The sequence below is a fragment of the Physella acuta genome, unplaced genomic scaffold (genome assembly GCF_028476545.2).
Source record: "Physella acuta isolate Inbredline_101_S28 unplaced genomic scaffold, ASM2847654v3 ptg000508l, whole genome shotgun sequence".
Taxonomy (NCBI): domain Eukaryota; kingdom Metazoa; phylum Mollusca; class Gastropoda; family Physidae; genus Physella; species Physella acuta.
The window spans coordinates 186,789-199,068 of record NW_026732027.1 but is presented as its reverse complement, the minus strand read 5'-3'; the positions used below and the strand labels follow the sequence as shown (position 1 = coordinate 199,068).

The following is a 12,280-nucleotide window of genomic DNA, read 5'->3' as shown; positions in this document are numbered from 1 at the left end:
TGTTTAATGAACATGCCGACAATTATTACTGTAATTTGAAAAATGAAAATTATTTCCCAACACTTTCAATGGTAATTTTTTAGCTCATAAATTTAGACAAATGCGCACGATAATTTTCTAACACTTAAATTCGTACAACTCCAAGGATATACAAATGCATTACATACAGAACTGAGCTTTATATATTAGATATATATATATATATATATATATATATATATATATATATATATATATATTTAAAACTTGTGGATAAATATTTTTTACTAATCTACTTTGTCAAGTATCATAATACATCTTTATGTAAAACACGCATATCCCTACACACTTATTTATTGCTTTACACACCTTAATTATAATAAAAAGTGTATCAAGTGGTCAAACACAAGAATACATGAGTTTGTTACATAAGCTTAGTCTCAAGTCTCCATCTTAAAGGGGAGAGTGGAGGCGTACTTTCAACATTTTATTGAGAAAAAAAAACATGACCGTAATAGATATATTCTAGATTGTTTTATTTTAGATAATGTATACATAATTCAATCAACATAGCAAAGCAGTACATTTAAAATAGTTTACAAATATTTACAACGTAATAAGTTAAAAAGATGGCAGGATGTTTGAGGCAGTATAAGTTACATTGCGCCGTAACTCAATCGTCTGCTGATGATAAATCCAATTATTCCCCCTATTTTGATCAAAACTCCGCCCACAATGGCGAGGTAGAAGGAATAACCTAGCAGTGAGGTGTCGTGCACTTTACTTGCATATACAGCGATACAGATGATGATACAGGTACCTGTTATTTAAAAGAAACAACATAAGACGCATTAAAACATTTGTGGAAACGATTCGCCAAATTTATTACAGTAACTCCTCTTAAAATTGTAAAATATTTGGCTTACAAACAGGATCAGCACACACTGAAGTGTTATAATATATTCTTTTTATAAACAGACACAACTTCTTTAAATATATTAATGCACTATCATTTATATCATTATAAATAAAAGCGTGGGCCGCATAATAATAAGTATTTAAACAAGCGGCCTACGCTTTTATTTATAGTGATATAAATAGTAGTGCATTAAATATATTTAAAGAAAGTAATTTTTTTATATATTTAAAGTAACCGCAGATTTATTATATTTTTTAAAATTATTTTATATTTAATAAAAATTGTATTATTTTCTTCTTTTTAGTGCATTTATAAAAGCTTGTAATTTTAAACGTTTTCATGTATTTATTATTATAAACAGACACAACTAAAACGATTAGCAATAAGCCACTTGAAGGCAATGTCGATAACTATCAATAATTCTCATAGCACTGATGGGTACCTAACTCACGTTAGGGAAAATAAAGGCGGCTGGGCATAGTGCTGACCACACTATCCCTTCGTATGCCGAGGTCACAGAAACAAGTGACCTCTACTTCACTTGCCCTATAGATCGTCAGATTAGATAAGGGAACTTTACTTACATTACTTTACCATAATGACTTACTATTTGGATATAGATCTAAGTACCATTTTGACTTACCTGCCATTAAGCTGTCTGCTAGCAGGAAAATGGAGAACTTTGAGTTTTGTGAACGACCTTTGAACTCGTTGAAGAAAATGATAGCGATAAACATGAGGGCAGCAGCGCTGCTAGACACACCAATCACAGAGAGGACCTCACATCCTATAAGCCAGCCTGGAGCATAAAGTAAAAGATTGTGGTGTAGCACTGAGGGAAGGGGGTGGAGCTAAGGGGATAGATACTGATGGCAAAAAGGTTAGACTGCTTGAGTTTAAACTCTAAGCATAACATATTTTTCTTGCAATTTTTTAGCCTCAATTTTAACAAATGTTTTTTTTATAACATTTTGATATATGTTAATAAAGTATACTATAGTATATTAGTTTCTAAACCGAAAAATCCTCTGTTCGAACCCCCAGGCTGATGAGACGCGATAGCTTGGGAACAGTTAGCCATCAAGGAGGTAAACTCCAACATCAAATAACTGATGCTAAAGCGGCATCACTGGGCGTTTGGCCTTCCACCGCCAGGGCTCAACAATTCCTACATGAACTTCAACGACCACCTAGATGGAGGCTGTGGAGAGGGGTGGGTGCAGCCACGCGACAACCCACACAAATCTATGGGGTTCCACCGACCACAAAGCGAGGTAAGCGATTAATTGATTATTAGTAGTATTATATGGTAGTATAGTTATAGCAGTAAAGAAGACTTTCGGACCTCTCTGTAGGAACAATTTTAAAAAAGCAAATGTATGATCAGCATTGTACACCCAGCCTATGTTTTGATTTCCTTGAGTGAGGTACTCGTCAGAATAGACTCAGACAAACCTCAGTACAGGATCTGAGCGCGAGGCTTCTGGGTAAAAAATGTGTGTACTCTACCATGCTATAGCACAATCCCGTTTAGTCGTTTAAATCCACATAGCTGGTCTGATTTGATGCACACTTCTTTAATTTAATTAAGCTCCTACGTTTACATGGAAAGGATCATTATTTTTTTTAAAATAAACCGGTAGTGATCTCCCCTAAACTTTCTCGAATATTCTTATATAAAACAACAGGGGATGGTAACTGGGGATATAGTTATGATTTTTAATCCATTTTAAATACTGAAACTTTTAAAAATAGAATAGAATCTCAGTAAAAAACAATTGCGCACCAAGCGAACGCCTAATAAAGGTGTGTATAATAGTGCGCAATAGTATTAGTACTTTAAAAATTTACATTAGTTTTTTGAGAAATCGGAAGTAGCGTAAATTACTACTTCCGCTCAACGGAAATTACTCAAAATTTAACAGAAGGTAGAGAATTAGATCTTTTACTTACATGTGAAATGTAATTTATCTATCTGAAATAGTACTCAAGTTATAGGCTTTTGAAAAATTCAAAGTAGAAAAAGTACCACTTCCGGTTGTCGGAAATCGCTCAAAAGTTGATACGGATCTACGATTTTGATAAAATACTTATATATGAAATTTCATCAACCTAGCTGTAACGGTACTCAAGTTATCGTGTTTACACACGGACACACACACACACAGACACACACACACAGACACACAGACATACGGACAAGATTGCAAAATTATGTTTTTCCGTATCAGTGAGATGCAAAACGTCGAGATTTGCAAAAATCTCGATTTTTTTTTTTGCACGATTACAAGACTTTCTCTATACTTCGTATATACGAGAAAGTAAAAATGAATAATAGGCATGAAAAGTCTATGTAATCATACTAAATTTTTAAAAATCTTTAAAAAAAATGACAAGCGATAAAATTATAGTTACATTGAAAATAAACCGGGAGTGATCTCCCCTAAACTTTCTCGAATATTCTTATATAAAATAACAGGGGATGGGAACTCGGGCTATAGACATGATTTTTAATCCATTTTAAATACTTAAAGTTTTAAAAATAGAATAAAATCTCGTAGACAAATTAATTGCACACCAAGTGAACGCGAAATAAAAAAGCGCATAATAGTGCGCAATATTATTATTACTTTAAAAATTTACATTAGTTTTTTGAGAAATCGGAAGTAGCGTAAATTACTACTTCCGGTCAACGGAAATTACTCAAAATTTAACAGAAGGTAGAGAATTAGATCTTTTACTTACATGTGAAATTTCATTTATCTATCTGAAATAGTACTCAAGTTATAGGCTTTTGAAAAATTCAAAGTAGAAAAAGTACCACTTCCGGTTGTCAGAAATCGCTCAAAAGTTGATACGGATCTACGATTTTGATAAAATACTTATATATGAAATTTCATCAACCTAGCTGTAACGGTACTCAAGTTATCGTGTTTACACACGGACACACACACACACAGACACACACACAGACACACAGACATACGGACAAGATTGCAAAATTATGTTTTTCCGTATCAGTGAGATGCAAAACGTCGAGATTTGCAAAAATCTCGATTTTTTTTTTTTGCACGATTACAAGACTTTCTCTATACTTCGTATATACGAGAAAGTAAAAAAGAACACACAATATTTGCTAGAAAGATGATATTTTTGTTACCTTGTTTATCTACCAATGCACCGCAGTTGTCCATGGCACAGGCCGACCAAAGTCCAGAGCTGGCCAAGCCAACGTCCACCCAATGCGGCGTTGCCATGCCAACCAGATGCAGTAGAGCCCCCAGACCTATGATGCCTGCAGCTGCAGCTAGAGGAACGATTTGAGTCATTTGCGAAGGATTGTCTGAAATGGAAGAATTAAAAGATGTATTTATAGATCCAAATGCATCATTATTTTCATTTCGCTCCATGGGGATTTTAAGTCCCCTGTCAAAGCTTTTCACTCTCCAATGTGTCTTGCCACTCTGTTCAGCTTTTCACAATAGGAACTCTAAGTAGGTCACCAACCAGTTCTACGGCTCAATAAAACATGCATGAGCCATGGAACTGGTTGGGGACCTACTATAATTATAAGCGGGCTGGTAATGTGTCAGTCCTACCTTGGTTCCAGATTTGGAACCATGAAAGCAAACATCGCACCATGCAGTGCTTTTTAGTGCATCGCAGTTTCTTATTATATATAAAGAGTAGGGTTTGTTTATATAACGACATAAAGTTATTTTACAGTCGCCACTGTTTTTACTCTTTTGCATAACGTAAAGAAAATATTAAATACCCTCACATTCCTAAAACATATTAAAAGGATTAATGTCAAAAAAAAAGTTTTACTTATCACTAATTGAAGCTAATTGTTTTTTATTACTACCGCATTGATTATTTTATGTTAAGGTTCATAATTAAAATAGAAAAATGTTAAGATTATTTATATTGTTTTATTTTTTTATATTATTTTCTAATTAGTCTATGATTTCTCAAAATCATTATTTTTTGTTTTTGTTTTTCTGTGTTATTAAAACAGATGGTGAAATTAGACTTTTAGAGAATGCTGGAAAGGCTCTCTCGCTAGACCACTCCGTTCCCACTCCGATTTCCAATGTAAACGTGCATATACATTTTAAAATGTGGTAGAAAAATGCTTTTCAGTCGACCCAGCATCGTTGTTGTATGCGCGTGTTGGGGGGGGGGGATGTTAAGTGGAAGATGGCGTCTCCTAATCTAAACACAGTCTAGGCCATAAGGCATAACTATGCCGAAACCCACGATTGGCCTAAATTCTGATTTTTTCTAAGGATCTGAACCGGAGTTCAGAAAAGCAGGTCGAGGGGTGTGTTCAAAACGAATTCATAAAACTATCCTGACCTTAACGTCGACCTTTACACCGAGATCAGCCACATGCCGTACACCGTCACAAGATATAATAGATAACGATTGATAAGTATAGTTTGATTAAGTAGGTAATTAACGTATAACATGATGATACAGTTGTCGAGAATAGTAGACATATAAATCAGAACACGGAGATAAACTAAAAGTAAGTTAAAGATAAAATCAGGGTCGTCAATTTTAACTTAAGACACTGATTTGGCCCAATAAAACTGTATCACGGATTCTATTTGTTATAGAGCTGCCTTAATGGGTCATCACCAACATCCGTAACTTGACGTGAGACAGCCAGAGGCGTAGCTAGGGGGTGGAGGGGTGGGGCCTAAAGGAGAGTAGAAATAAATCACAAGCTTATTCTGAGCTGCATCCATGAATGATACACCTTCGAATTTAAAAAATAGACTGCGACTTGGCTTTACTGACTTATGTTACTGCTTTCTACATCACTGGCATTACACCAAAGTTGCACCAAAATAAAAGACTGGAAAGACGTGCTCACGATCAAGGTTATCGCTAAATCGGACTGACCCGGTACTGCTACTCGTCGTGTTGCCCCCTTTCCCCACCTCCAAGTAACATATATATATATATATATATATATATATATATATATATATATATATATATATATATATATATATATATATATATTTATATATATTTATATATATATATATATATATATATATATATATATATATATATATATATATATATATATATATATATATATATATATGTATATGGATGCTAGGGGGGTGCTAATTCCTTTCCCCCCTACACCCCTACATGGCAAATATTGATAACGAATCCTATTTATTGCGATTTTTTTTAGTTTGCGTCTAGAAATGGGGAAGGGGGGGGTAGAGATACTACAGTATAAAACTATAGAAACTTGAGTCTAGGATGGTGGAGGGGGTTACAAGGTATTTTAAATCACTTTTAAAATGTCAAACATCGATGTCTGATTCTGTATGAAAAAATAACCATTAAATCGTAAACACGCTTCACATCATTAGTGCTGTACGTGTCATCTAACATCTACACAATCTTAAACACATCTTTATCTGCTTCATTGCATTTTGTTTAACTCAGCTTACAAAAACGGCAGATATTATTACATATTTATAATATTACGAGCAGTGTAAAAATAGTTATATTTTAACGTTTAAATTAGTTTAAATATGTATTTGCGCAATATCTAGTTAAATGAAACAATTTGAATATTTACAATAAAAATAGTAGCATTATAATTAAAACATTTTAACAGTATTATACTTGTATTTCAAGTACCTTAAAATTTAATTTTCATTAATGTATTTATTAAATTAGATAAAAATGTAGTTTATTTAATTATTTATATTTTACTTTAAGTGGAAAATATATTCAAAGATAAAAAGTAATTCAATAATAATTTTCCTTTATTTTTTTCTTTTAACGAGAGTTTATAAATCGGATACATGCACAAAACGAGATAGAAGAGAAATAAGATCGAAGAGAAACTAGAAAAAATTTAGATCAAATCAAATTTAGAACAAAATTAAATTAAGCGTAATAAAGGCAATAGTTAGTTCCAACATAGTTCCAACATAGTCAAGATCAAGTAATATAATACTATAAAACAGGATCATAAACAAAGTCAGAAGAAATAGAATCAAGAACAAAGTCAGAACAAACAGAATCAAGAACAAAGTCAAAACAAACAGAATCAATAACAAAGTCAGAACACACAAAATCATGAGCAAAGTCAGAAGAAACAGAATCAAGAACAAAGTCAGAACACACAGAATCATGAGCAAAGTCAGAAGAAACAGAAACAAGAACAAAGTCAGAACACACAGAATCAAGAACAAAGTCAGAAGAAACAGAATCAAGAACAAAGTCAGAACACACAGAATCATGAGCAAAGTCAGAACACACAGAATCATGAGCAAAGTCAGAACACACAGAATCATGAGCAAAGTCAGAACACACAGAATCATGAGCAAAGTCAGAACACACAGAATCATGAGCAAAGTCAGAACACACAGAATCATGAGCAAAGTCAGAACACACAGAATCATGAGCAAAGTCAGAACACACAGAATCATGAGCAAAGTCAGAACACACAGAATCATGAGCAAAGTCAGAACACACAGAATCATGAGCAAAGTCAGAAGAAACAGAATCAAGAACACACAATTCTGTCTACAAACGTCCCTTACCTGCGGCGCGTAAAGGTCACTAACAATTATCATCAAAAGCCGTACTTACTTTATACGTCTTAGTAACTTTGCTTCGCGGAGTCAAGAGAAACTCCCACTATTGTGACGTCACGAAGTCCTATCATTGATAAAGTATTGAATGAAACAATGCAACACAATTCTGTATCTCTATGTACGGTTATCAGAGGCGTAGCAACCCATTTCGGTATCTGATGCGAACTATATATTTCGCAACCCCCGTTATATTTATATATTTGTTCAGGTTCGCGAAAAAGGACGCCCCCCCTCCCCAGTCACTGTTAATTGTTTCTTTTCCCGTATCACACCAATAATGTAGAAATCCGTCGGTAGAGCAAACTAGCTTTCTATTTTCTTAATTTCAACCGTAATGCAACTCAAAATAAGCTTTATTAAAATGTTCTACCCGATTTTGCGCCCCTCCCCCTAAGCTCGGGCGCCCGGAACGCCCGACCAACGCGCCCTTCCCTAGCTACGCCTCAGACAGTAATAATGTACCTTTGTTTCATAAAGATAAGTATAATCTAGAGTGTATTGTTTTACAATCGCTTGAAATATGGGACGTTTTAAAAATGGATTTCCCCTGCTAAATTCTTTGGTCCTTAATTTTTAAAGGATTCTTTTTTTTAATGCCGTATAATACGAAGGTAGTTGATTATTTAAATTACAGAAGGCAGCTTATAAAAGTTATGTATTATATTCATATAGCTGTAAACATATTTATTGTGATCTTTCACTGTATTTTAATAGTTTTAACTCAATATCACGACGGCGTGGTCGAGTCGGTAAAGCTCATGGTTGCTAAACCGAAAAGTCTCGAGTTCGAACCCCCGGGCAGATGAGGCTCGTTAGCTGGGGACAGCCACTCTTCTAGGAGAGACAACTCCAAAATTAAACAACTGCTGCCTTGTAGTTTGTTCTTGGTTGGACAAAGGCTATGGAAGCAAATCCAAAAAGAAAAGCAGGCTGAAATCGGAGTCAATGGCCTCAATGGCGCATAACCAGTTGACACGTATCGCTTAATTGTGTTGGAGGCGTGGTCGAGTCGGCAAAAAGCTCATGGTTGATAAATTTGAACAAAGTCTCGAGTTCAAACGCACTAGCAGATAATTCTCGATCCCCTTCAACACTAATAATTAAGAACGAAGAAGAAGAAAAAGACTCAATATCACGTAACTATTAAATTAGATTTGATATTAATATTTCCAGCAGTTTTAGACTGATACATTCCGGAAATAAACAAAGGATGTTTTACTGTAGACTCATTCTAAAATATTTCCAACTAAACTTGCGATTTTTATTTTAAATATAACAAGTGTAAAAACTTTTAAAACGTTCATAACAAGAAACGTTTAAAACACTTTTTAAACAAGGATATACGCATTCTTCAGCTCCATTTTAAAATAAATGCGTTGGACGCACTATAAGTCTGCACAATATAGTGGGTAAAAGAGCTAATTAAAATGTGTTTAATTGGTTATCAAGTAAAAACGGCAATTAAGAAGAATAGACAGAAATTTGAGTTCCGGTTTGAATTCCAGTTTGAACCGACCCCCCCCCCCTCCCCCGCAAAATAATAACATAAAAAAATAAAAATCTTACATTCGCAATTTTTATATTTAAATCTTTAAGAAAAACAAAATATATATGCTACGTCAAATAATACCCACACACATACACACACAAACACACACACCATACTACTTATGTCACATATTACACTATCACAAGGCCGTGACATCTTTTATGGATGACATCTGTATTAGTGAGAACAAAGCACTGAGATAACAAATTATGGCTAGATAATTTACAGTGATCTTTTCAATTATCTATTCGAGGGGTGGGGGTGGGGAGAAGGTATGGCGGCTGTGTCCCCTCTCCCCGCTGTAACACATTCACCACCCACCCTCCAACCAAGAAAAAGATCTGAAAGAAACCAATGTATAACACACTAATGTCTTGTGGAAATCACTCATGAAGATATCAGCTAGAGATAAATATCAGTGCACAGTGTAATACGTGTGCATGGCTAATAAAGGTTTCAATACATACTATTTGTGTATATCAGAAAGTAACATGATCATTCTAAGTTAAATAGACGTGACATTGTCAACGTCACAAAGCCACATGGATAGTAAAAGTTAAATGGTCAATCAAAAAAGTCACACTATCACCAGTCAGTGTAAGACTGACAAGGTCATTCAAAAAGTCATACATTGAGTCAAAGTAACATGGTCATTCCTGGTATAATCATCCAGTCCTTGAGTGAATTAAACAAAGCCTATAGAGTAGTATACAGCAAAGCTAGATGGCGAGACAATGATCAAATGTAAACAAATCTAAGCCATCCAGAGTGAAGTCCCCTCTACTCGTGTGTATCCAACTATGAGATGATAAGAAATAGCACAACAAAACAGCTGTTCGTGATAATGTTGCTTATATCGCTGTCTAAACAATTGGAAATAAGGAGTGAGAAAATATTTTACATCGAAGACTATTGAGATGTTTGGATTAAGACTTGGATGTATGATTATACATTTTTGACAATATTTTCAACGATAACAAATAATATTACTTCTATCTAAAACAATTTTATGAACATGAACATAATATTATATATATTGCTGACAAAACATCTCTTACCTGACAATTATCATCAAAAGCCCGTTCACATTTAATGTAAAAGGAAACGCCCACTTATGTGACGTCATGAAGTTCTATTATTAAAAAAATAATGAAGCAATTAAGCCTACATCTGTATCTTTATGTACTGAAGTGTAATGTCCTATTGTGTTATAAAGATAAGGAGACTATAATCTAGTGCAGGGGTCTCCAAACTACGGCCCGCGGGCCGGATGCGGCCCGCAAGGTCCTCTCATCCGGCCCACGGAGATCTTTTTGTCGTAGGTGACTGTGGAAAAATGCCACCCCAATGAGATGCCTGGAAGAAACTCTGGCCCCCGAAGTTATATTTGATAGTTAATGCGGCCCGCAGGCTGAAAAGTTTGGAGATCCCCTGATCTAGTGTGTGTTGTTTCTCAATAGCTGTGTGCTGTTTCAAAATGGTGTTTTTACTTTGGTTAGTTATTTTTGTAGGTTTAGTTTTGTTTAATGTCGATTAATTTGTTGATAGTTTATTTTTAAGAATACAGACAGCTGCTTAAAAGTTGTGGTTATATTTTAAAACTAGTTGCAAAAACACGCCTTTTACTGTGTGAAAGCAGCTTTTACCTCTAGCTTATTTAACGCTATTTTACTGTAGTTAAACACTAAGTAGAATGATTTGTGCATGTGTTAAGTGTAAATAAACTGTAATGATATTTTAACTTGGCATTGTGTCGTTGTATAGTGTATGAATACAAGAGGTATTGCAAAGCTAAATGAAGAAATGGATCCCCGTATATGACTGATTTCTATTCCAATATATTCATTTAAAAAAAACCTCTACTCACACAAAGGTTATGATTGAGGCCCAATGCTCCACAAGGAGTAAAAAGGAGTATGTCAAGGAAGACAATTCTGAAAACGCGACCAAATTTAGCCTAGGCGTAAGATACTAATGTCTCGCGTCGCGTACTTTGGTTGCTAAAATTGCTGGTTATATTTCACATTTACACTTCGTCACAAAGTACACGACAGGGGAGATAACTCTCGTGAAAATGTAAGGAAGATATAAGATGTTATCTGTGTACAGGGCTACACTGACGTTTGGCAACTGAGGGCTTTATGACATGAGCACTGTCAGGGGGACGGGGTGGCCTAGCGGTAGAGAGCTCGAATCAGGGTTCAAGTCAGTAGAAGTAAAGACGGCTGTGCATAGTACTGACGTCACTATCCCTTCATATGCCAAGATCACAGAAACAGGCGAACTCTACTTCATCAGGTTTAAAAGGGAACTTTTTTTTTTACTGTCGGTGGATAGCAGGGTCTCGGAAAGTCACGTGATTTTTCTAAGTTACATGGTGTGTCAAAAAAACTTGACAATGTCAAAATCATGAGGTCTGTCACAATACCCCATGGTCAGTCAAAGTCACGTGGACAGTCAAGGAAAGACACACCATCAAAGTCATATCGGCAGTCAAAGTGTCATTCAAAGTTTTCAAGTTGTAAACAAATTCCCGGGAAGATTAGGCTCGTTAGCTGAGGACAGCAGCACATCTAGGAGAGAAAGGAAATCAAACAACTACTGCTGGCTTGTAGTTTGTTCTTGGATGTACAAAAGCCAATCCAAAAACTAAGCTAGTTTAAGTCAATGAGCCGTATAATGCTCAACGTTTCTAGAGGTAATAGGTATTTAATTGTGTTGGAGGAAATCGCTTCAATATTACAATTAAGAACGAAGAAGTAAATACATTTAAGCACATTCTCTCCTGCGTGGGGGTGTCTAAATAAGGAAATGACAAGACATACCTTGAAGCATAGCGATTCATTTAGCCTTATTTATTCCGCTTTGTGATGTCGTTTAAAACCTCGGAGAAGGTAAGGCTGATTGGCGTGACGACACGTATTCTGAGTTTCAGAGTTCCATTTACAAGGAGACAAATGAGAGTAAAGTGTCTAGAAACATCAAGAAGTATACAAGTAAATGACAGGAACAACATCGGAACTCATTGTTCTTGCTTCCTTATTCGAGCGTTTGTTTACATAATATTGAGGACGCGTGGCAGAGCACTTTACTGCGACCCAGAAGGTTAGAGATCCAATAAGATCATAGGCTTTAGTTCGATTCTTGCTAAATAAGTTTTAACATACCTGTAATTCAGATTCCACTAAAAGA

The 12,280-nt window shown here is 35.1% G+C and overlaps 1 protein-coding gene across 2 annotated transcripts; it reads right to left on the bottom strand.

Annotated features, from left to right (window-relative positions):
* Positions 1-600: 600 nt before the first annotated feature.
* Positions 601-7,571, bottom strand: LOC131944802 (uncharacterized). 2 transcript variants are annotated; one of them, XM_059305619.1, is made up of 4 exons: positions 7,535-7,571; positions 4,059-4,241; positions 1,542-1,697; positions 601-799 (listed from the first exon to the last, which is right to left on the bottom strand). In XM_059305619.1, exons 2-4 carry the CDS (start codon positions 4,225-4,227, stop codon positions 636-638), a joined length of 489 nt encoding a protein of 162 aa, XP_059161602.1. In that variant the 5' UTR covers positions 4,228-4,241; positions 7,535-7,571; the 3' UTR covers positions 601-635. The 2 variants fall into 2 exon arrangements, with proteins under 2 accessions (XP_059161602.1, XP_059161601.1); XM_059305618.1 differs by lacking the exon at positions 7,535-7,571 and adding an exon at positions 7,486-7,534.
* Positions 7,572-12,280: the final 4,709 nt, after the last annotated feature.